This window comes from Notolepis coatsorum (assembly GCF_963971535.1).
Source record: "Notolepis coatsorum genome assembly, chromosome: 15".
In the NCBI taxonomy this organism is placed as follows: domain Eukaryota; kingdom Metazoa; phylum Chordata; class Actinopteri; order Aulopiformes; family Paralepididae; genus Notolepis; species Notolepis coatsorum.
Window position 1 is genome coordinate 3,509,753 of NC_140179.1, and position 27,651 is coordinate 3,537,403.

The window sequence follows — 27,651 nt, forward strand, 5'->3', positions numbered from 1 at the left end:
GCATTGTGTATTATAGGCAATCCTATGGATCAAAGTTGCCTTGAGGCTCCAGGCATGATGTTTGCAGTTAGACACGCTCCGAATTGCAGTCCAAAAACTATTGTAGAGATCCGAAGATTTATTTGAAAGCAAAGTTATGTCTTTTCACAACAGCCCCAATAGCTTGATATAACTAGAAAACAAACCAATAAGTTTTGTAAATTAAGCTAACCACTTAACTGTTACCGGCACCTATATGGGACATTTTGCACTTGCGGCACTTTGGCCTCGTTTTTAACCTGTACTAGATAAGGCTTTAGGCTAAGTATGGACCCATTGTGGTTTCCAGGTCATACCTATCAGCTGGAACCTGCAAGAGGCCTCTGTTTGCAAGAGAATTCAAATGGAAGGAGGTTATATGTTCAGCAGTCAGGAGGTTATATGTTCAGCGGTCAGGAGGTTATATGTTCAGCAGTCAGGAGGTTATATGTTCAGCGGTCAGGAGGTTATATGTTCAGCGGTCAGGAGGTTATATGTTCAGCAGTCAGGAGGTTATATGTTCAGCAGTCAGGAGGTTATATGTTCAGCAGTCAGGAGGTTATATGTTCAGCAGTCAGGAGGTTATATGTTCAGCAGTCAGGAGGTTATATGTTCAGCAGTCAGGAGGTTATATGTTCAGCGGTCAGGAGGTTATATGTTCAGCAGTCAGGAGGTTATATGTTCAGCGGTCAGGAGGTTATATGTTCAGCGGTCAGGAGGTTATATGTTCAGCGGTCAGGAGGTTATATGTTCAGCAGTCAGGAGGTTATATGTTCAGCGGTCAGGAGGTTATATGTTCAGCAGTCAGGAGGCTATACGTTAAACTTTTCCAAGAGAACACACAAATGGTGCTTCAGTGACCGGCATGTTGTTGTTTTTCACGTTTGTTTTGGGAAACTTTTGATACTTTTTGGGAAATGACCCAGCACAAAGGAATTGTGGGATTGCTGTCTGCTCCATATAAATATTTTTTTCACTTTTTCTCCTCTTTTTCTATTTTTCTCCCATCCCAATTACCCGCTGTGCCAATTCTCCCCTCCCCTGTCTTGAACGTTGCTCGCATATGCCCCCCACTGGCCGGTTGTAGGGAGGATGGAAGCCTTGCATCACGTGTCCCCTCCGATACACGAGGAGGCAGCCTGTCACATCTTTTCACCTGCCAGTGCCGACTCTCAGTGGCGAGGTGTAACGTGTGGGAGGCTCACACTACCCCCGCCGTTTCCTGTCTCTGCTGTGCAGGTGTCCCCCAACCGACCTGTAGGAGTCGCTGTCCACAACGTCCAGATTACCACCCATCGACTTCCACCCGCTAACTCTGCCAATTGAGTTAGTATGACGCCTGGCCCAAGCCGGAGGCAACGCAGACAGCCGGAGTCGAACCCGGTGTCTCTTGCGTTGGTGACGAGCGCAATGTCCGCTGTGCCACCCAGCCGCCTGCTCCATATAAATCTTTAACCTTTCGCACAATAACAAGAACACATACTGAAAATAATAATAATAATAATAATAATACATCTATTTTATATAGCGCTTTTCCAGGTGCTCAAAGACGCTTCACATGGGCAGGAGAGACAAACTATGGCGAAACAAAAAAACAGAACAAAACAGAACAAAAATAATACATGACAAAATAAAATAAAACCGACAGAATTAGAGGTCAAAAGCAAGATTGAAAAGGTGAGTTTTGAGGGCTGATTTAAAAGATGTCAGGGTGTTTGCATCACGGATATGGCTGGGGAGGGCATTCCAGAGGGAGGGGGCAGCAGCAGCAAAGGCCCTGTCGCCCCAGGTCCGGAGCTTGGTCGTGGGAGGTGTTAGGAGGTTGGCATCTGCAGACCTAAGGCGACGGGTGGGCGTGTGACGGTGGAGGAGGTCGGACAGGTAGGGAGGGGCAAGGTTGTTGAGGGCTTTAAATGTGATGGGTAGTATTTTAAAATGTATCCTGTATTTGATTGGAAGCCAGTGGAGGTCGTGGAGGACAGGGGTGATGTGATCAGAGCGATGGGTGGAGGTGAGCATGCGGGCAGCAGAGTTTTGGACATATTGGAGTTTATTGAGAATAGTGTTTGGTGAGCACTATTAGGGGCGAATTCACAAAGGGATTGCGCTGCTTTTTCTGATGCTATGCCTGTGCAACTAACCCCAAAACAAACATTGCTATTCACAAAGCACTCGCAAAGGGTGAAATACAGTGCTAACTGCGTTGCCATCATCATTGCGTCTCTGTGCGTCCGTGCTATTTGCGGGTATTTAAATTGGGTAATATGGTGGGAACTGTGCCTTTTTCTATGCAAATGAGCCTTGTTACAAAAACACTTGTGGTAACTAAGCACATTTCTAAGGGGTGGCATGGCCAGCGTCTCCGGTGATCCAGTGGGTTAGGTAATTATCACAATAAAGAGAATAGAACCCGTACACTATTATGCTCCAGAATAAACTTTTAATTTAAAACTTTTCGTCAGGTCCATGAGGAGTAGACACGGGAAACACGGTCAATGAAAAGTTTATTCTGGAGTATATGAGAATGCGGGTTCTATTCTCTTAACTAAACTTAATTTCTCACTCTAAAAATATTCCTAAATCAGAAAATATTTTCACTGGCACAGTGCCTAATTTCGGCCTAAAGATTCAGCACCATGGACAGGTCTGCTCAAACTAATTTATTTTGGGATGACATGACAAACGAATGCAATGACAAAAGATGGTGACAAAAACAGGATGCAATTGTGTCATGAAAATACAAATTAAGAAAGCTCTATACATTATGCAATAAACTAAATACAAATGGTGAAAAATACTGTATGTCTATCTATAGAAACGTAGAGCTATTGATTACCTCTCCCTCATTTCGAGTTTATTTTCAAATCATTCCCACCTCCGTTTGCAATCCATACCTCAACGTTTGAAAACACCTGAACTGCACTCACAGACTGGGCTATTAAATCCCAAATATGGTTTTTCGCTGTAAGTGATGTTTTTTTTGCATTTAGTTGTGATACATACTTTCGGACCTCGTCCAACAGGACTTCCAATTCGTGATCAGAGAATCGAAGCTTTAGTTTTCTGTCTGCCATTGTCCTAGGACACTTGTTGCAGGCGCAGTATTATTTATACTATTTGACCATATCAGGAGCAAATTGCACTCCGCTGCTCCACGAGGCAACTGCGCTGCCAGATATCCGGAGCAACACCGCGGTGTGTTTGCGCTAGTATATAATTCACGCAATATCTTTAGTGAATAGGTCTTTAACACTTTGGATGCCAGCAACGCGTTTTGTCGTTAGTTCATGCCGACCTATGAATGCCACCAACGCTATATAGCGTTTGTTTGTCGTATCTTTTTTTTTGGCGATTTGAATTCATATTTCATCAATCGAGCCTCAGGTTAGTGCTGCAGAGTCTCTCTGAGCTCAATTGGGAAGATACCGCCCCCTATCGTCTCTCTCTGTGTAACTGCACCCCATTAGTTTAGACTGGTGGGGGGGGGGGGGGGGGTCCAGTTTCCTCCATTTTACTTTTTCCGTCAAGCAATCGATATTTGGAATGGCGATCAGGAATTGGAATAATCTTTTTGGGTAACATCTGATCTGAGGTAAGGAATCTATTTTACCAGTCTTGGGGATAATCAGAGCTTTTTTCACAGATGTGTGTGTGTGTGTGTGTGTGGGGGTGGGGGTGGGTGGGTGGGTGGGTGGGGTCGGTCTGCCGCGCCGCTGATCAGGAAATGAGAGAATCAATATTTCAGCCCGCTTCTATAGCGTGCATAAGTACACATATACTATCGATAATCTAGCGTTTATTTGAAAACTATTCATAAATGGGCCGAAAAATTACTGTTTTTGTGTATGCCAGTAAATGCCGTTTATCACAGAATCTTTATATTTTCCTGAAAAACGAGGGCTTTTTAAAATGCTATAAAACGGAAATGAAGCGATTAAAAAAAAAAAATCCGTTTCGACAATGTTGACTGCAAACAAGTCATTGATAAGCGACGGGCAGATTAGACACAGCCATAATTTAAGACAGGAATTATGCGTTCACAACGCTATCATTGAAGTGGGTGCTGGCATTCAGCCAGGTAAGTACGACACTCCCTGGTGGCTCTGAAAGTGTTAAGACGGAGCACATAGCGGGCGCAAATCACATGCAGTTAAGGGTGCTATTACCGGCCGCAATCCATTCTTTGTGAATTCGCCCCCTAGTATGTACAGTATTTGGTCAGCTGTGTCTAGGAATAAAAAGGTACTCTTAACATCACAGATTGGGGCGAGGCAGCAGCATTGATATATTGAGTACAAGGGCAGCAAAAAGGGTCATTACTCTTGGATCATGTTAGGGCTTGTATTACTGTAAATCTGTACACTAAAATGTTCATATTTACTGCTGTGAATATCAGCCAGGTAAACCAATACCTCCTTGATTTACTAATGATCTGCATCGGACCTGAAAAACCCATATTGGTCTAACCCCGGGCTGATCGCTTTAATGGTCTGGCCTTGATGATTTCTGTCTGTCTGTCTGTCTGTCTGTCTGTCCTGTCTGTCTGTCTGTCTGTCTGTCTGTCTGTCTGTCTGTCTGTCTGTCTGTCTGTCTGTCTGTCTGTCTGTCTGTCTGTCTGTCTGTCTGTCTGTCTGTCTGTCTGTCTGTCTGTCTGTCTGTCTGTCTGTCTGTCTGTCTGTCTGTCTCTCTCTGTCTGTCTGTCCCTCTCTCTCTCTCTCTGTCTGTCTGTCTCTCTTTGTCTGTACATCTGTCTGTCTGTCTGTCTGTGGCCTGGCCTTGATGACTTCTCTCTGTCTCACTCTCTGTAGTCTGTCTGTCTCTCTCTATCTGTCTGTCTCTCTCTGTATGTACATCCGTCTGTGTGTGTGTGTGTCTCTCTCTCTCTCTCTCTCTCTTTCTCTCTCTCTCTGTATGTACACCAGCTACATCTGTCTGTCTGTGGCCTGGCCTTGATGATTTCTCTCTCTCTATCTCTTTGTATGTACATCTGTCTGTGTGTCTATCTCACTCTGTGTCTATTTGTCTCTCTCTCTGTATGTATATCTCTTTCTGTATATATCTCTGTCTGTCTGTCTCTCCTTATCTGTCTGTCTGTGTCTGTCTGTCTCTCTCTGTCTGTCTCTGTATGTCTCTCTCTCTCTGTCTGTCTGTCTCTCTGTATGTACGGTACGTCTGTCTGTGTGTCTCTCTCTGTCTGTCTGTATGTCTCTCTCTCCATATGTCTCTCTCTCTCTCTGTCTGTCTGTCTCTCTCTCCATATGTCTCTCTGTATGTCTATCTGTCTATCTCTTGCTGTATGTATCTCTCTGTATCTGTCCATCTCTATGTCTGTGTCTCTGTATGTCTGTTTCAAATTAAAAGGTGCTTTATTGGCATGAATGTCAATACGACAAAATAATAAGATGTTTTATGTCTTTCTCTCTCTCTATGTCTTTCTCTCTCTGTATGTACGTCTGTCTGTCTCTCTTTCTCTCTCTCTTTCTCCCTCTCTCCCTCCCTCCCTACCAGGTTCTGCACCGCTGCCGCCGACAGAAAACTCCGGCTGTTCACGTCCGACCTCCAGGAGAAGCACGAAGTGAAGGTAAGTGGAACATCTGGACCACATTAGCCGCCGTCGCCCTCGTCAAGTCTGCGTCGACCCCCCCCGCTCCGCAACACTGACACTCTGTGTGCAAGGCGGCGGCGGTGCGGGAAATGTTAGCCGAGCAACACGGCGTCGAGCAACACACACCGGCCGGGGGGGGGTGATAAGCCCCGGGTTTAACTCATGGTGGGTCGTTGTCCCCCCCCCCCCCTGTCACCACTTGAATAAACGTTGACCACGTGCCTCTCGCTCTTGTGTTTACACGTTGGACCTGTGCCCACTGTCCACAGGTGCTGGAGGGCCACACCAGCTACATCAATCAGCTGGTGTTCGAGCCCACGGACGGGAGACAAGTGGCGTCCGTCAGCGATGACCACACTTGCAGGTTCAAACCTCCCTTCCTGTTAATAAATACAGTGTGCCTGTGTGTGTTTGTCCGTGTGTGTGTGTGTGTGTGTGTGCGTGTTCCGAGTTCTGAGTTCTGTTCTTTGTTAATGGTGCAGAAAGTCTTCGACCGTGTTTCCACAGTGAAACCCGACGCTAAGCGCAACACGCCCCGGTGTTGCCATGCGGCCGTAAGCACACGGCCAGCTTCGCAGCTTTTCTAGCTAATTGGTTAAATGTGGAAATCCAATTAGCCGCCTGAGGATTTTCCACCCTGAGGGGCTGCCCTTTATAACGAGGTCCCCAAATGTGTCTTTTCAATCAGGGGTTGAGGAGGGAAAGAGTTTGTCAGTAGCCAGGGTCACTTCAGGGACAACCCGCGCTATAACACTGGGCTCATTTTCCTGCTACATACACCTGTTTTGTATTACTGGGACCGTACCCAGTTTCTCCCCCCCCGACCATTGCCTTATGGGGGGGGGGGGGGGGGGGGGGGGACTGAAAAGAAAAGAAATAAAGAAACAAAATATTTTATTTTATGTAATTTACCTTAACACTTTCTGCGCCAACAACGAGTAAACTCGTTATTTGGTCCGTTTTTCTTTTTTTCGATTTTTAATATTCTATTCAATGTCACAGACCTGTATGTTGCCGTTAAAAGGCATACTGGGACCCCGAGGGTGCAGTACCGGCCAGATCCGGCTAGGTGGCAGTATCAAGAGTGCAGTAAACCCTGTTCTAGACCGCGTGTTACGTTTTAAATCCCTCCGGGCGCTGAATTTAGACGGAGCCGAGTAAATCGCTTCATCCGACCACTTCAAAATGCATCTGGCACACTTGATCCATAAGTTGTGCCAAATTATGTCCGGGACCAGATGGACACCAATACTGGAAATCGCGATCAGACAATTGGAATATTCTTTTTGGAATACCCCCGACCACAGGTAAGGACTATCTGACATAAATTTAAGCTTGATCCAACAATGTTTTCATATCCATCAAGATCAGCGTCTGTAGTGTTCAAAACGAATGCCGTTACTGGCCATCAAAGCATAAAAAACCCCCCCCCCCCCCCCCCTTTCATGCATTCATGATGAAACATGATGAAACATAATACCTATTATATACATTTGATTATACATTTGACGCATAAAATGTATTCTGCATTGATTAAGTGATAATCAAAACCCAGCTTAAGCCGTTAAACCCATGTAGTGAATCGCGAAGCCAATACGCACACACACACAGTCGAACTGGAGCGGTTTACCAAACATACAAGCAACTCGAAACTGGCCCCTGTAAATGTCCGAACACAACCCCCTCCAATGTACAGTAAATTACCAAGTATGGTCTTGTCAATAATCCAATGTACAGTTTTGTTTGTACAGTTGTACAGTGTCCCCCACCCACCCCTCCTACCCAACCCCCCCCCACTCCTACCCAACCCCCCCCCCCCCCCCCCCCCACCCACCCAACCACCTCCAATGTACAGTCCCCCCCCACCCCCACCTACCCAATCCAATGTACAGTTTCTACGTCAAATGTATATACTCTTTTTTTTTTTTTTTTTTTTGACTCTTTTTGTATCACAAACAGTACTGTAATTGCAAATCTGGTATGTCATAAATGTATAGATGTAGCAGTACTGTCTATCTGTATGTCATGTATGTCATATATGTTACGATGAATTGAAAATGGGGGACCCTGATGTAAACAAGACGAAAGTCTTTCTCTGGTCTGCATCCCCTTAACAATTGTATGTATTGAGCTGTACTGTACTGTACCCATTCTGCAATCTGTTAATAAAGTTTTCAATCAATCAATCAATAACTTACCCAAACAACGTGTCCCAGAGTCCACTCATGCACAAATCCATTTCAAAACGTTAGAAAAATGCTCCGTTTCCCGATTCCTCAATCATCCAATGTCTGGAAGTTAGTGGACCCATGGTCCATCCATTCGACCTTAACACATTGACCACCAAAATCGCTTTACAGCGTTATTGGCCGCCATTCGTTGAGCGCCAGACCTCGCTGTACAGCGTTATTGAGATCAATATTTAATTTTTTCGCCATGGCATTCATAATTCATATATACACCCCCGACGCTGCAGCTGGAACCTATAGGTGACGGCAACGACGGCTCAATACCGCCGCCTGGTGGATGGTCGGGCGAGTTACACTCGCTTACAGGATATGGCTGATGTGCGTCGATTAAACTCATCCGGCCGTCGGATATCGTTGCATGACTCCCGACAGACACAATGTACATAATGGATCGCTTTCTAAACGTAATAATCGATATGATTTTGGCGTTTATTGCGACATACAAACCGGAAATGGACCTAGGCGATCGGCGTCGTATACCTGGGATCTTTCACCGCCAGTCTCTTTGACCCACGGTAAGAGGAATATAACGTTATTTTCAACCCAATTGTGAGTTTCCTTGTTTGTAATCAGTCTGATCAATATATCACCCAACCTACATAAAGCATTTACTGATGATCGGGGAATAAAAAAAAAAACGTATCTCTTTTTAGCATGTTCGACGGAAGAAAGTCACTGTCAAATGACTATAGTAGTGTCTCCATAGCTATAATATAGAATATAGATATAGCTCTACAAACAAGGTGACGCACCTATCTTTAAAGCGTGGCATAGCTAGAACGGGACCCGGCTAATCCCTGGCGCTAATTTATGTGCACTCGGTTCATTTCAGCTTGGTGTGCGAGCCTCTACTGTGTTTTGCAGTCAGTATGGTCACACTAGTTTCTCTCCTCTCCTATGCTCTCTGTAATGGTGGCACCATTTTTAAGTCGGGGAAACTAACATTGAGAGTAGTGAGTGTGACATTTATCAAGTCACGACTGCAGTAAATATTACGCATCCTGCCACTGATGCCCTTACTTCTCTCGAGTGGTAACCTGCACTGATGCCCTTACTTCTCTCTAGTGGTAACCTGCACTGATGCCCTTACTTCTCTCGAGTGGTAACCTGCACTGATGCCCTTACTTCTCTCGAGTGGTGACCTGCACTGATGCCCTTACTTCTCTCCAGTGGTAACCTGCACTGATGCCCTTACTTCTCTCTAGTGGTAACCTGCACTGATGCCCTTACTTCTCTCCAGTGGTAACCTGCACTGATGCCCTTACTTCTCTCTAGTGGTAACCTGCACTGATGCCCTTACTTCTCTCGAGTGGTAACCTGCACTGATGCCCTTACTTCTCTCTAGTGGTGACCTGCACTGATGCCCTTACTTCTCTCTAGTGGTAACCTGCACTGATGCCCTTACTTCTCTCGAGTGGTAACCTGCACTGATGCCCTTACTTCTCTCTAGTGGTAACCTGCACTGATGCCCTTACTTCTCTCTAGTGGTAACCTGCACTGATGCCCTTACTTCTCTCTAGTGGTAACCTGCACTGATGCCCTTACTTCTCTCTAGTGGTAACCTGCACTGATGCCCTAACTTCTCTCTAGTGGTAACCTGCACTGATGCCCTTACTTCTCTCCAGTGGTAACCTGCACTGATGCCCTTACTTCTCTCTAGTGGTAACCTGCACTGATGCCCTTACTTCTCTCCAGTGGTAACCTCACAAAAATCAATCGACGCATAAACCAACAAACAAACAAAAAATGGCAGATACGAGCATTTCCTCCAGAAAATACTACCCAGCTGGGGCGCCCCCCGGTGGCGCACCACGTGTATATATACGCTCAGCGTAACCTCAGCGTCCTGGGTTCGACTCCGGCATGTGCAGCCTGCATGTCCTCCCCATCTCTCTCTCTCCCAATTTCCAAACTGTCCTATCCACAATAAAGCAGAAAATGACATAAAAAATATATCTATAATATCTATAATTTATATATAATATAATATATATATATATTTTTATTAATACTATTAATACTACCCAGCTTGAGGGCGGTCAGGTGGCGTAGCGGAGATTGCGTTCGTCACCAACCCCGGAGACACTGGGTTCGCCTGTTCGAATCCAGCTCACAGCTCCGGGGTTGTCACCAGCTTGGCTGGCCGTTCACACTAATACAATTGGCTGTATTAGAGGGTGGGAGAAGCTGGCGGGGTGGGTCCGGGTCATTGTAAACAGCGACTCCTACAGTTCGGTCGGGGCGCCTGCTAAGCGCGGATAGGATCTAAGTGGGATAGTGTGATCCTTCCACACGCTACGCCCTCTCAATGAGAGTCCGCGCTGCCAGGTGAAAAGAAGCGGTTGATTGGCTAGACGTGTGTCGGAGGAAGCACGTGATAGCCTCCACTCTCCCAGACCGACTGTGGGGGGTAAGTGCGCAGCGACCAGGAAGGGGATTGGGAATTGGCATAACGACTAACATTGGGAGGGGAGAAAAAGGAGGAAGAAAAATATATATAAAAAAAAAAAAAAAAAAACTACCCAGCTTGTTGTTGAATATTGCAGTGGAGCACTTTATATCCGTTAGGCCTATTATCTATTTAATAAAAGTAATCATTAGCTTGAGCAGCCCCCCCCTCTGCCGTGACCCATCCTTCAGCGGTGGTCACCTCAAACCAACCTGACACCTGGACGCATCCTTTTCAGAAGTCTGTGGTTTCGGGGCGATTCTGCACTTCAAACAACAACGCAAACTCCACTCGCCATCCCATGCCACGCCCCCCCTGCCGCCACAACAACGTGGGGGACGACGGGCAGCGGACCGGTCGGCCTTCCGAGCGTCACGAGACGACCTCGGGTGGTGGTGGCAGGGGGCGTGGCTCCTCCTCCTCGAGAGCCTCTTCCACACTTTAGCCGCGTCCCGCTCGCCTCCTCTCACCCTCCTCCCTCTGCCGGCCTGGCCAGAGAAAACAGCAGGAGTATAGTATACACACGCTCCCATCTGCTGGAAGGTTTAAACCCTGTCGTCGTGTTGAGGAAAGTATGGGACGCGGGAGAGAGAAGGAGGCGGAACGAGAGATAGATCAAGTTAACAGAGAGAGAGCGGGCCCTTCCAGCCGGCCCACACAAACTGTCTGATACGAGGGAGGGAGAGAGAGAGGGTGAGAGAGTGAGAGGGAGAGAGAGGGGGGAGAGGGAGAGGGAGAGGGAGAGAGTGAGAGGGAGAGAGTGAGAGAGAGTGAGAGAGAGAGAGAGAGAGACATACATGTGTACGTCCATGACCTTTTCCATCACTCCTTTTCTTGTTTGGCAGGTTGTTCTGCTATAACTCTACTCAGCTCTATGTCAGTGTCGTCCCCTTTGCGGCCGTGGGAACGCCACCCTGCCAACGAAACCTGCCGCTTCTGGCCAGAGGACCTCAGCCTCTCTCGCTCTCTCTCCCTCCCCGTCTCTCTTATTGTCAAATCTTCTGGGGTGCTTCACCTTTTCCTTGTTTAATGCGTTTCTACTCTTGAGATTCAGTTATATATATGTGTGTCTGTTTCTGTGTGTGTGTCTGTGTGTGCGAGAGAGCAGGGCTCCCGGTTTTCATGTCGGAAGGGCCGGTGTGTAGATGTAGTAGCGGGGTGATGTGTGTGTGTAGTAAACATGCCACCTAGAGACCACTAAAGGGTACTGCAGGTTACCCTTAAGGGATCCGGGGTTCACTGAGTTTTCCGGTGACCTCGGGTAGAAGCGTGCCCCTGCTCCCGCCTCCGCGTGGGACCTGTGTGTACTAGGGAGGCAACATACTGGGGACATGTTGGTCCTCACCTCGGTGTTAATCCGCTATATGTAATCCACAGAGGGCTCTTCCTTTTAAAACATGTTTGTAATGTTTTGGAAGAGAAGAAGCCAGTCGTGGCACAGCCGCTGCGATCCTCTTTTCTTTTTTCTCTTTCTAAGCGGTGTGAGGAGACCCCCCCCCCCCCCCTTCCCCCACGGGCTAGAAGTAATAAGGGGGAAGTAGCCAATCCAATAAAAATGACAAATGGCCTCAATAATTATTTCAACAGCCCAAATGTCTTGATTTGTAAAGATAATGTTATCCTTCAAGAGGTCACTTGGAGCGAAGTCCAATCGAGAGGGATGCTGTGGTGGTGCTGATGTGGGTGGAGGTGGTGGTGGTGGTGCTGATGTGGGTGGAGGTTGTGGTGGTGCTGATGTGGGTGGAGGTGGTGGTGGTGGTGCTGATGTGGGTGGAGGTTGTGGTGGTGCTGATGTGGGTGGAGGTGGTGGTGGTGGTGCTGATGTGGGTGGAGGTTGTGGTGGTGGTGCTGATGTGGATGGTGGAGGTGGTGGTGGTGGTGCTGATGTGGGTGGAGGTTGTGGTGGTGCTGATGTGGGTGGAGGTTGTGGTGGTGGTGCTGATGTGGGTGGTGGAGGTGGTGCTGATGTGGGTGGAGGTGGTGGTGGTGGTGCTGATGTGGGTGGAGGTTGTGGTGGTGCTGATGTGGGTGGAGGTGGTGGTGGTGATGTGGGTGGAGGTGGTGGTGCTGATGTGGGTGGTGGAGGTGGTGCTGATGTGGGTGGAGGTGGTGATATGGGTGGAGGTGGTGGGATAAACGCAGCCCACAAGTCCCCCCTCCTCAGCCCAGACGTCCCCCCCTCCTCAGCACACACGTCCCCCCCTCCTCAGCCCCTCCCCCCCCTTGCATCATGTGGCTCCCGCTCCTCAGGAGAGTCGCCGTGATTATTGACTCTGCAATAAGTTGGATCACACGGTTCTAAACCACGTTTCCCAAACATTGACAAAACCGTAACGCTCGAGTCCGCTGTTTTCTCGCCTGGGATTTTACAATACGGGGCGACTCCTCCACAAGGCCCTCCTCTCCCCTCTCGACTCTGTTGTGCTTGGAAGCGGAGTGTTATTGCTTGACGTAGGGTTTACGCAATTTACAGCGCTTTGTCAGAGGTCAGCCGCTCCTGTGTTTTCGCGTCTCTAGACCTGTCCGCTGTATACGTCAGACTCAGGGCGCGCATCACCAGGGCAGGAAGGAACGTAATCCTGGTCAGGACAGCGGGGCAGACTACAATATATTTGCATTTGTTAGCCATGAATGAATGAATGAATGAATGAAAAAGTTTCTTTTTGAACATGTATTCTCCACGTTCCTCCAAACAAATCACAATATAAAGCTCCGTCAAACGGAACAATCATAATGAAAAAGAAATTATAAACAAAAAAAAGTCGAGAGCAATGTAGTTAGTTAGTTAGTTGTCGTGTTCAAAAAAGGAGTAGAGCGGAGGCGGCTGGGTGGCGCAGCGGATATTGCGCTCGTCACCAATGCAAGAGACTCCGGTATCGAATCCGGGTGTCGGCGTTGCCTCCGGCTTGGGCCGGCCGTCATACTGGCTCAATTGGCAGAGTCAGCGGGAGGGAAGCCGGTGGGTGGGTCGGTTGGGGGACACCTGCACAGCAGAGACAGGAAGTAGCGGGGGTAGTGTGAGCCTCCCATGCGTTACACCTCGCCACAGAGTCCGCGCTGGCAGGTGAAAAGATGTGACCGGCTGCCTCCTTGTGTACCGGAGGGGACACGTGATGCAAGGCTTCTATCCTCTCAACAACCGACCAGTGGGGGGGGGGCATAGTCGAGCAACGTTCAAGACAGGGGAGGGGAGAATTGGAAACACGAAATTGGGATGGGAGAAAAATAGAAAATAAGAAGAAAAAGTGGATAAAAAAAAAAAAAGGGAGTTTAGCCATGCTAAACAATCAATCCATGCCAAAGCTAGATATGTAAAGGTGAAAGACTCGCATTCACAGCCATGCTCATTTGGCTAAATGACATCCAGCCGTTTTCGTTTTGAAACTACTTTTAGTCAGGGGAGTGCCATGGTTTCTCCATAGAGCCCCCTCTATTCCTCTAGCGCAGCAGCTCGTGCAGGTCTCAGGCAACTTAGTCACGTGACTCAGTTGGTATTGCTGATTGACTCGAACACGGTATACAACAAATGAGTCCCATGGCGAGATGCAATGAATGAACCGGACTATCGAGACTCGCTCTGAGGGGGAGGAGCTCTTCCAAAGCAATCGCTAGCAGATCTGCTCGCCTCAAAACCTATAGTGTCTCGTAAACACGTGTAATTACATATAAACAAGTAATTGCGATCGCCGATGGGATCATTGGAATTATTCTTTTTGGATTACCTTCTGGCTAAGGTAAGGACCCCCTATGTCTATTTTACCGAACCTGAAACTTGTTTATGTAACGATCACAGTGTATTACTTTACCGGACATAAACCAAGCGGTTTGTAACGATCATATTTTCCGGGTAAGATAACCCCCCGCCCCTTTATGATTTTGTGAAGGTACACATGTACATGTTATATACCTTTTTTATTTGGGGTTTCAGGGAATTAACCACAACGATTCAGGCCTATTGCATATAATGAGTCCTATCTCGCGATCTATGGAAAAAGACTGGATTATTCCGGAAATGGGGCGCTGTGTAGCATGTAACAAACTACAGTGTGTAGAAATGAGCTGATTAGTCAGTAATGAGCAATGAACAATGCCTGTAAAATGAGCCATACTATTGTCTCCATAGCTATAATACAGAACACACGATGGGTCTGCAAACATAGCTAAAATGGTCATTAACGCTGGCCCCAAACAGTGCAGATGGCGAAAGCTAGTGGCCGTGAATGGGTTAAGATGGATCAGTCTAGATCACCTTGTTGTTGTTGTTGTTATGAGAACTGGTCCTAACTTCTTGGTCTGCACACGTGAGCACTGTTAACACATTGTGCACCATAAACGGCGTAAGTCGTTATTGCCCGCCATGTGTTGAACGCCAACAATGGCGTAAATCGTTTTTGGGATCAATATTTCATTTTTTTGCCATGGCATTCATAATTCATCCAGCCTCCCTCCGGACTGCAGCGGCACCCTGTCTGAGATTGCAATGCCTCAATACCGCCGCCTGGTGGATGGTCGGGCGAGTTACACTCAAACCGGAAGTGGCGTTCGGTGCATCGAGGAAATCCCTCCGGCAGTCATATCTTGTTACGTGGATCCAGACAAACACTCAAGTGCATTTGGATCGCTTTCGAAACGCAATAATCGATATGATTTCGGCGTTTATTGCGCCATACAAACCGGAAATGGATCTAGGAGATCGGCGTCAAATAATTGGGATATTTTTCCTCCAGTCTCATCGGCGAACGGTAAGAGGACACTAACGTTATTTTCAGCCCGATTGTCCATTTCCTTGTTTGCAATCAGTCTGATCAATATATCAACCCATACTAAATAAAGCCGTTACTGACGATCAAGGAATTATAAACGACCCCCCCCCCCCCCTTTCCTTCACGCATGATGAAGCATAATGTATACCGATCATATACATTTGAATTTTTTAATATAGCGTGTATAGGAAAGAAACGCCAACCGATAAGCTATCATATGCGTCAGGGCCTATAACTAGCGTTTTTGGAATTACAGCAGAAAAGCTTAAAAACATACTTATATTCTCGAAGGTATTAACACAACAATGTATGAATGAAAAAATATAACGTTCCCACATCCTGAACGATAGATAATCTATGTTGAATGGGCCATAGTAATGTCAATATAGCTATAATATTTAAAAAGTTATAGCCCTGCAAAGAAGGTAAACATCTCCATAGGGTTACAGTGCTGGCAGACTGGGTATAATGATGGGCACAATCCCCGGCGCCCAATGTGTTAACCGCTCACAATAACTAATAATCTATCTCGAGGTTTTCACAGAAACATAGTTTTTAGTGTAGCACACTCTCAACACTTTTAAGCTTATATGAAAGTTGGTCTTCCCTGATCTTGGATATTTCATAATAAATTATCATTTCAATCATCCATGAGTTTCCCAATAAAGCTGATGCATTGAGAACAGACCTTGTTCTCTTCTGTGCACTCTTCCTACTAAATAACCGGCGTAATGACAGATCTCACAGGATGTACACTTTTGATTGTACCCTTTCTGTTTTCATCAACTTTGCCCCGCTCCCCCCACGTTCAAACGCCCAGCACAACCCTTAGAAATGACAAAATGAGTAAAGCTCTGTGGATGTATTATTTATAGAAAATGTAAAAATAGAAAAAAAAAGTTTATTCTACATAAAAATATATAGCACTTTTTTTTTTTTTTTTTTTTTATATCCGAACTGAAATTATAACAATGTTCACCTGCCTGAACAATTACTCTGCTCCCACGTGTCTCGTCTTCGTTTGTTACTAATTATTGTCTGTTCTCATCTCCACCCACACCTCTCTACAGGGTCTGGGACCTGGAGGGCAGTGAGACCACCAGCATCACGCTCCGCCTGCGCTCCCCCGGCATCAGTGTGTGCTGGCATCCAGAGGAGGTGTTCAAGGTTGTCCCTCATCACCTCCACCTTTTCAATGTCGTCTCCAAACAATTACACAATATAATAATGGGCGTGCATGACTCGGTCCTTGGAAACAGCCGCTATGACACGGGTATGGATGAAATATGTGCTACAGAGCCCGGAGTTTGCCGACAGTGGTCCAGCTCTCTCTCTCTGTTCACTGCTGCGATCCACCCGGGTTGTGTTTTAAATGAAAACGGCAGACTTAAAAAAATGTGGATAATAAGACGGGACCATGTTAGGAGGTGGGATCCACCCTGTGCTGTAGCTAAGGTGTTAAAACGTTGCCAATATACTGGAACCTAGGTAGTGATGCACCGATGTGAAAATTGTGGCCGATACCGATAACCGATATTAATATTGCTGTTCTGGCCGATACCGATATTTACCGATGTCGATATCTCTGTATAGAAAACACTTTTTTATGATAATCAAATAAAGAGCTATTTTCCAAAACACATTTTTTTTATCTCTCTCTCTCTCATCCCCCTCTCTATCTCTCTCTCTCTCATCCCCCCCCTCTCTCTCTCTCACCCCCCCCTCTCTCTCTCTCTCTCTCTCATCCCCCCCTCTCTCTCTCTCATCCCCCCCTCTCTCTTTCTCTCTCTCATCCCCCCCTCTCTCTCTCTCTCTCTCTCATCCCCCCCCTCTCTCTCTCTCTATCTCATCCCCCTCTCTCTCTCTCTCTCTCTCTCTCTCTCTATCTCTCTCCTCTCTCTCTCCTCTCTCTCTCTCATCCCCCCCTCTCTCTCTCTCTCTCTATCTCTCTCCCTCTCTCATCCCCCCCCCCTCTCTCTATCTCTCTCTCATCCTCTCTCTCTCTCTCTCTCTCATCCCCTCTCTATCTCTCTCTCTCTCTCTCTCTCTCTCTCATCCCCCCCCTCTCTCTCTATCTCTCTCTCTCATCCCCTCTCTCTCTCTCTCTCATCCCCCCCTCTCTCTCTCTCATCCCCTCTCTCTCTCTCTCTCTCTCTCTCTCTCTCTCTCTCTCTCTGTCTCTCTCTCTCTCTCTCTCTAAAAGCGTTAACCCTTTGACGGCCTTCATCCCTAATAAAGACTGTTTTCCTCGTCCAGTTGATGGTGGCGGAGAAGAGGGGCACTATCCGCTTCTACGACCTGGTGACCCAGCAGGCCATCCTGTCTCTGGACTGCGGCCAGGCGCCCCTCATGTCGGCAGACTGGTGCCTCACCAACACCATCAAGGTGGGCGCTGTGGCCGGCAGCGACTGGCTCATCTGGGACATAACCCGCTCCAGGTGGGTCCACAGTACCACCCCCTCTCCCCCCTCCCTCCTCCCACACTGTGCCATATAGACCACCACTACGGTTTGACACTGTGCTTGTTGTATTGTTGTATATTATTCTGTATTGTATAGTATGATGATGAATGAATGAAATAAAATGTGTATTTTCGAACAAGTATAAAAACTAAAATATATCTGTTCATTTGACATATATATACGTATATATACAAAAGATAATAAAAAAGACAACAAGAAGAGAAACTGATATAACAAATCATCAAAAAAGGAGTAGGAAGAAGTATACGCTTTATTTTTTATTTTTTATTCCTACCCTTTTTTAACTATTCATCACAAATTATAATATTTTATTCTATTGTTAATTATATGTATAAACGCTGTATCTCTATATAATCCAATACATTATTGTATAGTATTGTCACTATTGTGACATTGTTTCTTTTTTATCTGTATAGTATTGTGATGTTGTGTTTCTTTGTTATTACTTGTGTGAACCGGCATCTTAAGTTCGAGTCCCTAATCCCGTTATATGACGTTGTATAATGACAATAAAGTCTATTGTATTATATTATATTCAAAGAGAAAGAAAACATGAGAAGAAAAGTGAATAGATTCTGAAATATTCATACCGGCGCAATTGAGTTTGCAAATGTCTCTTTCCCCACTGCTGAGCGCAAGCAAGGCCACTTTGTGTTTTGATACGCGTTACTATGAATTAATCTGTCAAATGAGTAATGACACACTGTTGTGTGAGGTGATTCTGAGCGTATGGCTCGTCTCCTTTCGTCACACAAATAGATTTTACTGCAGTGGAGACGTGCTTTGTGGCTTGATTTAAGAGAAGAGAAGTCTTTATTTGTCATGCAGATGAACACACACATGCAAGATGGGCGTCACACACACACACACACACACACACACACACACACATGCATTGTGCACTTGACCCATCCCATCATCCTTCACCCCAAGGGAAGCCGGGAATAGACATGGGCTGCGGCGTGGGCCACGCCCCGAGGACCAATCCAAGTGCTCCTGTCCATCTTTGCCAGGGACGCGACAGCGTTAGCGATCTGTTCTGTTTCCATGATGGGGAGCACCGAGAGAGAACATGCAAACTCCCCACAGAAAGGCCCAGCAACCTGGTGCCCCAAGTGGGAACCAGGACCTTCTTGCTGTGAAGTTTGTGATGCCGCCCTGTCTCGTGATACTAACTGTGTATTGATGTGTGTCAATGAAGGGAGACTACTAGTGACCGTATTCAAATGGCGGTCGTTTTTTGCGCCTTATGTCACGCTCGGGTTGGGATTCCTTTCCACCCTATGGGAGGGAACAGGGCGGAAAGGAATCACGATCTGAGCACGACATAAGGGCAAAATGGCCACCGTGTGAATATGGTAGGGCTGTCCCCGACTAAGGACTTGGATGGTCGACTAGGATTGGCAAAAATGTGCCGTTAGTCGAATATTGGTCGACCTAAAAAAAAAGATATATAATATTTTTAATTTAAATTTTTTTTTTTTTTTTTTATCATTCCATTTGGGCTGTGGGGGGTGCTTAATGTCTGAAGGAGTCGACTGAAGGCTTCTTGTCCTCTGCAAAAGCATGCAATTGGTCCACTGATGGATACATCTTGATATTTGTCTAGTATAGTGTGTTCATTAAATGGGTGAAATCCTCTTTCAGTGCCTCTGTGCCTGTTTTCGTAGGCAGTTAGCCTCTGGTATGCGTGCCATCAGCGTTAGCCACGCTTCTATGCCTCTTTTCTTTTGAAAAAAATTATAAAAAAAAAAGTTAAAAAAATCTATTTTTTTTTTTTTTATTATATTCGACTAAGAGGTTGGCCAGTCGACTACGGCCCCTTTCGACCGATTAGTCGACTAATCGATTAATAGGGGTCAGCCCTAGAATATGGTCAATTGAAAGGGATTCACTAACGCTGTGTGTGTGTGTGTTCATCTTCTGCAGTTACCCACAAGAGAAAAGGCCGGCCCACGCTGACAAAGCTCGACTGTTCAAGTAAGACGATTAATACGACGACTACTTCTGATGATTATAACGAGCTGTTAACTAGTTACTGTAGCAGTATTTTTCCAAATCTTTCAAAAATGTCTCGTGACCATCTGCTATCGGAAGGTCTCATTGAGTCACATGGTGTCTTTAAATAAAAAAAGAATTCCAGCGCACATTACATATTTCGGCAAACACAGAGGTCATCCAATAATATTAGTCCCACGCGAATCTGCATCTCGGTAATTTGGGGGTCGTGATTTGTTTTTGGTGGTAGTAGAATCAATAGTGGAAGGTTTTAAATGCATTTTCAGTGCAAACTGAAAATCTATTTGCTTCACCACAGCCTGCAGACCGATAGGCCCACAGTGCCTTCTTGAAAAATATATTTCCATCCTGAGTAGGCGCTCACATACTGTAACCGTGATCAATTTAATTATTTAGCATTAGTCTGTGATTTAGCGTTGTTATGAATTAGTCTGAGGTGCCATTTGAGACGATAATGTTTGATCACGCACCTCAACAGTCAACTATGGGCGTGTCGAGTTAAATCTCGTGGACACCTCGGTAAAAGCTTATCCTGTGCGAATGCACATCTAGAAATCGGAGGTCAGGGGTCATTCTATTACCATGGGTCCCCACGTAATACTAATCCCATGTGAATAGGGTTTTAGACACATGCACAGTATACAGATTGTGTATACAGCACTATGGAATTGGAAGAAGCAACGCTGCACATATTATATAAGTGGATATCAGGATTCACAGCTTTAAAATGACATGTGATCAATCCTGGGGTGAGTAGGCTGCAAGCCAACAGAGTACCATCCCCTAACTGTTTTCCCGAGGACTGACGATGTCATTTAGACTAAGCAAATCCTGAAATACAGACTTTCGGAAACTTTAAATAAGCGTGCTACCATTCTGCAGTACACTAATGCGCCTCAGGCTCTACTAAATATAATTTTATATATAGGTTTTTTTTGTGTTTCCTTCCTTTACTGACAATTAAGTTCTGCGTTTTTAATTAGTTGTTAACTAGTTACTTAAACTTTACTCAAAGTTTAAAGTGACAATGTGTAATGTTCCTATTGATTAATTATATTCACAGAACAAATTTGCACAACAAATTTGTGCGACCAGATAAAGAAAGCACACAGATAAAGAAAGCACACAGATAAAGAAGGCACACAGATAAAGAAAGCACACAGATAAAGAAAGCACACATCTACACAGCAGAGTAAACATTTCTGCTCACAGGAAATGTATTGAAAACACAGAGGCTATACCGTTCACATTATGGCTTTAAGGAATGTTGTGATGTCATGTTCCCCCGCAGGTGGTCTCGAGCCAATGAGAACCTCTTCTCCACCACAGGATGTCCCGGGAAGATCAGCACTCAGTTGCTGGTTCACCACCTCGGTCATCCACAGGTAAATAAGCCGTATATCTTCAGCCATACAACATCAGGACGGTACCGCCTCATTTATCCGAACCCCTCTGGAGGGAACTCTCTCGGTTTGGATGAATGAGGTTCTACAGTACTGCATAACGTCAGTCACATTTACATTCATATTCACAATATTATTTGAGATACTTGTGTGTTCCCTATGAGTTGGCGTATTCATTCATTCGTTAATTCAAACTAACCTTTATTTACTCTTGAAAATGCATTGAGGTTACCCTCATTTGATTAGTCGTATAAAAACGGGTACAAAAATTATAATTATAAAAATTATAATGGAAAAGAAAATCTGTATTTAAATAATTAAACATTAAATAAGTAGGACAGAAACCGATGAAGAAACAAAGAAATATCCAAATAAAATAAAAACAGTTACAAACTGAAGCAGAGAGATGTAGTCATGTTTTCAAACTGTCCATAGGATGTGGAGTATTGATTCTTAGCATGATGAGCTGGAGATCATTCCAAGACTGTAAGGAGCTTATATGGTCGATGTAAAGGCCATATCCTGCTTCCGACTCTGAGAAACCTGATTATGATTGCTTCTGGGATGTGTCGATACTAGCCGGGACACTGAGGCATGTAAACACCTTATCCCGTTTATGGCTTGGTTTTGCGGTCTGTTTGAGTTCCGTTTTCCATGATGATATATATATATGGGCACAATGGTAGAAGGCATATGAAAATGCATAATGAGGGCGGCCGGGTAGCACAGCGGACTAAGCGTCTGTCTACCACCGCAGAGACACTGGTATCGAATCCGGCTGTCAGCGGTGCCTCCGGCTTGGCCGGTCGGCATACTGGCACAATTGGCGGCGTCAGCGGGAGGGAAGCCGGTGGGTGGTAATCTGGTCGTTGTAAACAGCGACTCCTACAGGTCGGTCAGGGCGCCTGCACAGCGAGGGAGGGAGGGAGATGGTGAGGGTAGTGTGACCTGCCACGCGTTACACTTCACCAATGACAGTCCTCGCTGCCAGGTGAAAAGAGGCTGCTGGCTGTCTCCTATGTATCGGAGGAAGCATGTGATAGACTTCAGGGCTCCCTAGACCGACCAGTGGGGGGGCACATGCGCACAACGACCAGGAAGGGGAGGAGGGAATTGGCATAACGACAAAATTGGGATGGGAGGAAAATACAGAAAAATAGGAGGAGAAAGTTGATAATTGCTTCTTTTTTTAATGCATAATGAAAGCCTAAATCTCCTTAAGCCTTGTTATGACCTTAAACATTATATTAACTAGTGCATTGCCTGTTCAGAGGGGCGTGATTGCGCCCCAGAAGTGCTTCTCGACAAGAACCACGGTATGGCTGCTTGCAGTGTTTTGGAGAGCCGCTTATCCGATCAACTTCACACATCTGCACTTTCTTTGGTACACGGCAACAGACCTGTTCGCTATACACCTGCCGAGAGTGGAGTCGATCAGTGGAGCGGTTCTGGAGATATGCAGATAAGGACAGACACGCACATACAGACGAGAGATTCCTTTCTTTATAGTTAGATGGGCATGACTCATCGTCGGTAGGGATGGGTACCTTTCACATTTGAACCGATACGGTACCGGTACCTGTGAATCGATACCGGTACCCAACGGTACCTTTTTTCGGTACTTTAGTCTCAAGAAATTTTATTTACCTACCTCAGTCGTGAAAAAAAAATCCAAATCCAAACTTCAAATAACTACAATTTCGACAGTTTTCGGCTCGTCATTGCTCCGACTGCTTTGTTGTTGAATCAAGTCAAATCCTAGGTAAGCATATATTGTGCGTGTGAACGTTGACATGAAAAGAAAAAAGTAAAAAAAAAATGTTTTTTTTTTTTTTTTTTTTTTCTATCTCTTGAATCGATACTCGGTAGTACCGACGTGTTTCGGTTCGGTGCCTCAAAAGTACCGAATTCGGTACCCATCCCTAATCGTCGGATCATCTTAAACACCATATATCATACTCATGTAATATACTGATGTCGTTACAGCCGGTGATGATTGGATCGGCCACGGTGGGGGCGGGGCTAAGCTGGCACAGGACCCTCCCACTCTGTGTGATTGGTGGAGACCGGAAGCTTTCCTTTTGGATGACCGAAATGTAGCTCCTTGCAGCACTTTACACTGCAAATGAGAAATTTTTTATTTTATTGTAAATATATTTTGACGCAGGGCCCTCCTATTTCTGTTCCGATAACTTTCAATAAAGTATTTTTCGCCAATAAAAGTTTGTGTGGACTTGAAATGAATGAAAATCGGTCACATTGATCCTTGACTTTTGTTCTCTTCTGTTTGACCGGCCCTCTGGGTCAGATTGCGGATAATAAACAAGTGGTCAGCCTTTGCCTTCTGTGTGAACCAGCCCCCAGTTTTTCTCAGAAAAGTGCCGGTCGTATCCGTAGTCCGTTGTGATGTCCTGCCAAGAGATTCCGGGGTGAGCTACAGTTCACGGGAATGTGTGAGCTCAGGTGCCAGCGCAGCACTCTGCTGGTCAACACGAACATCACCCTACAGGTGTCACACACACACACACACACACAGCATTGGAGGGCAATCTATCGATCTATAGTTTACCATGTGTCGGCATTATCAACATTGGTTTTCATATATTTGTATTTATTTATCCCTGCCCAGCCCTACGCTACCTCTACCTCCTCACTGTTCACAACAGATACTTTACGTGTGTGTGTGCGTGTGTGTGTGCGTGTGCGTGTGTGTGTGTGTGTGTGTGTGTGTGTGTGTGTGTGTGTGTGTGTCAGTGAAGACTCAGCAGAAGTGCTCGGGGTAAAGAGACACTCGCAGCCCCGCGCCTGAACCCGCTCCAGCTACCGGATAAACACCCGAGACGAGAGCAGCAGGCGGCGGGAAGGACAGGGAGCAGAGGAAGTGCTGTGTTGTGATTATAGGAAGGGCTCTGGGAACGGGTTGCATCAGAAAGGAGTTAAGTCCTTTATTTTTATTTTTCAAAGGGGAATGCCACCCATTTTTTTATGGGTGCCACCCCGTATTATTCATGTGCCCCCAGGTCAATGTGTATAAATGGTGCATTTTATATAGCGCTTTTATCAAAAGTGCTTTACATTTACATTTACATTTAGTCATTTAGCTGACGCTTTTATCCAAAGCGACTTACAAGTTCTGTACAACAAGACAGCAAGAAGGGTACAACTCAGCTGAGTAACAATGTTCATCAAAGTGTTGAGTGTTACAGTGTAGGTTAGTTTATTAGGACAAGTGCATGACAGTAAGGTTAGTCAGGGTTAGATTTTTTTTTAATTATTATCATTTCAGATAATGGTTGAAGAAGTGAGTCTTACGTTGGCATTCGAATTCTAAATCAACATTAGAATAAAAAAAATTATATATATTTTTTTTTTTGTGTCTATTCATTCTGTTTAAACCAATGGGGTTTTTCTTCACAGTTGCAGATAAAGATTAGGCTACACTAATATTATAGTATTAAAACTGATGAGTTATATCCATTAATTGATAAAAAAAAAATATTTAAAGACTAATTTAATCAGATTAATGACTTTATTCAAATTGAGGATTTAGTTTGAGGATATGAAAAAAAAAAAACGTTGGATTATTTTTTATTGTTAAAAACGAAGGTTCGAACGTCCATTCGAAAAACCCTGACGAAGTTCGAAGCCCAAACTCTCACACTGAAGTGCATGATGTCTCACTGAAGTGGCTCTGGAGCCTCTGCACCCTGGTGTTGTGCAGCATGATGTCTCACTGAAGTGGCTCTGGAGCCTCTGCACCCTGGTGTTGTCTGCAGCATGATGTCTCACTGAAGTGGCTCTGGAGCCTCTGCACCCTGGTGTTGTGTGCAGCATGATGTCTCACTGAAGTGGCTCTGGAGCCTCTGCACCCTGGTGTTGTGCAGCATGATGTCTCACTGAAGTGGCTCTGGAGCCTCTGCACCCTGGTGTTGTGCAGCATGATGTCTCACTGAAGTGGCTCTGGAGCCTCTGCACCCTGGTGTTGTGCAGCATGATGTTTGATTTTATTTTATTACGGATCCCCATTAGCTGGTGCCATGGCAACCAGCTAGTCTTCCTGGGGTCCACACAAAAAAACATACAAAAACAATTGTTGCAAAACAGAATTATTATTAAAAGCCAGTACTCAACATACAATACACAATGAAACTAACAATTAAGATGGCTAAAATTACATGCAAGCAAAGAAACGGAAAACAAAAAAACAAAACAAAATACAAAATACAGTGTTAACACTTTCAGCGCCACGCCTGGTTTTCCATTTTACCGCTTGAATGCCACCATCGGCGCCAATGTTAACGTTAATATCGCCTAATCTATGTTTTAAATTATGGCTATGTGTCTAATCTGCCCATCGCATTATCAAATACTATTTTCCAGTCAGTGCTGTGAAGGCAGATTGTTTTTTTATCGCGTCGTTGCCGTTTCAGAGCAGTTAGAAAAGCCCCCGTTTTGATATAAAAAACGGCTCATTCTGGAGCATTCTATGAAAATCGTCTTTTAGTGGAATATTCCACAACGTTGATATTCGTCTGCCTTTTTATGAATCGTTTTCAAATAAACGCTAGATGATCAATATTATACGTGCACGCACGCACATTACAGCCGCGCACTGATGATCGCTCCGTTGATTTCCTCACGGACTTTTACATAGAAACCGAAAGAGGACATTTCACAAAACAGCTTATAACTTCATCAAACTTACTCTGATTATCCTACCACTGATAACATAGAGTCCTTACCTGACATCAGATGGTATCCAACTGGTATATTCCAATTCCTGATCACCATTCGAAAAAATCGATACGTGTATGGATCCAACGCGATACAGTAGAACTCCATGATCCGCGGGGATCTGAGGCTCCAGAATGAACTCTAGTAACCCCGGCTGGATCAGTGAACTGGAAAATGTGGAGTACCGGATTTTTTTCCCCATTTCATTTTCATTGAGTCCATTCCAAAATCACTTATGTCATCTGGGAGACGACAGGGGGCGCTTTTTTCCACAGTGATCGCCGGCGCCCCTCGGCTATACTCGGGTAGGCTCGGGTGATGCAAAAAAATTTCAGATCGCAAAAAAAAAATTATAATAAATAATTCAGAGAAATCTCATGAGTGGCATGCAACCACCTAAAAAAAAAACAGAGAAATCTCGTGAGTGGCACTGAAAGTGTTAAATACAATTTAAGATTGTTTTTCAAATTGAATATTTTTAAGAATTGCTTTTAGAATGCTCATCAATGTTACTAAAACATCAATTTCACCATACCTTTAAAAAGAAAAGAAAAAAACACACAAAGTAATCAGAAGAAGTTTTGGATAACATGGCTGCAGCTACACTCATGCATGACATATATTAATTTCCTTCCGGATTATGGCTCCTTTGAGTTTCTTTTTGAAAAGTGCTCTCTTTTTGTCTCACTGAAGTGGCTCTGGCACACCTGAATGGAACGGAACCCTAATGACTCGTATTAACTACGCCTATGTTTACCCTGCGTTGGCATGGCAAAGTATGCCACTGAAAAACACCTATTCAACTGAATGTATATATCGCACGATGTTGAAAGACAAACCTGTTGGCGAACATTTTAAACATGTTGAGCATCAACATGATTGAGAATGTGGTATTTGTGTGCTGATGTTTATATATAAAAGGAGATTTTTTTTTTTTATAATTAAATGTATTGTTACTGAGGTACATCTGATCATATGCACTGTGCCACACCCAGCCCCCTATAACATACTACTATTAAACGGGTCGGAGGCAGTCTGTGAACCTCGGGGTGTTTTACAGACCCACAAAGCCCATTGTCCCATTTTGACATCACAAACTTGAGGGTCCTCTCTCATTTCTATCTGTAAGTGTAAACACCTATTGACTGAACTGGCACGGGAATAACATGGATTCTAAAGAAGAAGAAGAAAAAATGGGTGGCATTCCCCTTTAAATAGAATAAGCGGACACCGCGAGAGAGGAGCTGCTCATCACATTACAGCAGGTTTTGAGTTCTCGCCGGTGGTCCGCGGGCGGAGCGTCGAAAGCGAGGAACCGCTTGGCGAGAGCTCAGACGGTCGTAAGACCCGATGCCAAAAACAAGGACTCGCTGTACTTCCCACGTATGAGAAAACCATCTCCGAACGGGGTTTACACTCTCAAACATACTATAAAAGGAACACATTTAATTAACTTGATCATGAATCATTCCAGGTGACAGCGGATCGCTTGTTCCCACAGATGGACTTCCTCTTGGAAGGCCGCGGCGCTGAATAGATATGCGTGTGTGTGTCCAGCACCGTAACACAGCTGTTTATTGTACTCCATTAATGTATATGTGAGGACTGAAACACTAGGTTTTATTGTGCGATGATTGCTCTGTATACGATGGACTGGGGGGCAGGTATAGGGGTGTAGGGACCTCCACTCTTTCAAAACCCGTCCCGACAACCCTGTATATTTCTTGGACGGGCCACGCAAACCACCATCCGCAAGCATAACACGCTGCCGCTCTCCTGGTCCACTCGGTTTGAAGGAGTCCAATGTGGTTCTCCACTCTGTGTTCGCTGTGCTGAGGAGAGGAGCAAGTGGTGCTGGAACAGCTGCATTAAAACACGGAGACGTCAGCGAGAAGCTGCCATGTTCCCTGCACCACACCAAGCATTTG

At 45.3% G+C, this 27,651-nt stretch overlaps 1 protein-coding gene across 1 annotated transcript in view; it reads left to right on the forward strand.

The window, feature by feature from the left end:
• nup37 (nucleoporin 37) overlaps positions 1 to 23,205 on the forward strand; it is a 43,413-nt gene extending 20,208 nt beyond the window's left edge. Inside the window, exons 4-10 of the mRNA XM_084330326.1 lie at positions 5,527 to 5,599; positions 5,893 to 5,987; positions 16,155 to 16,251; positions 17,341 to 17,522; positions 19,497 to 19,547; positions 20,878 to 20,971; positions 22,976 to 23,205. Of these exons, the coding sequence (XP_084186452.1) occupies positions 5,527 to 5,599; positions 5,893 to 5,987; positions 16,155 to 16,251; positions 17,341 to 17,522; positions 19,497 to 19,547; positions 20,878 to 20,971; positions 22,976 to 23,089 (706 nt within the window). The 3' untranslated portion in view covers positions 23,090 to 23,205. The remainder of the gene's footprint in view (positions 1 to 5,526; positions 5,600 to 5,892; positions 5,988 to 16,154; positions 16,252 to 17,340; positions 17,523 to 19,496; positions 19,548 to 20,877; positions 20,972 to 22,975) is intronic.
• Positions 23,206 to 27,651: the final 4,446 nt, after the last annotated feature.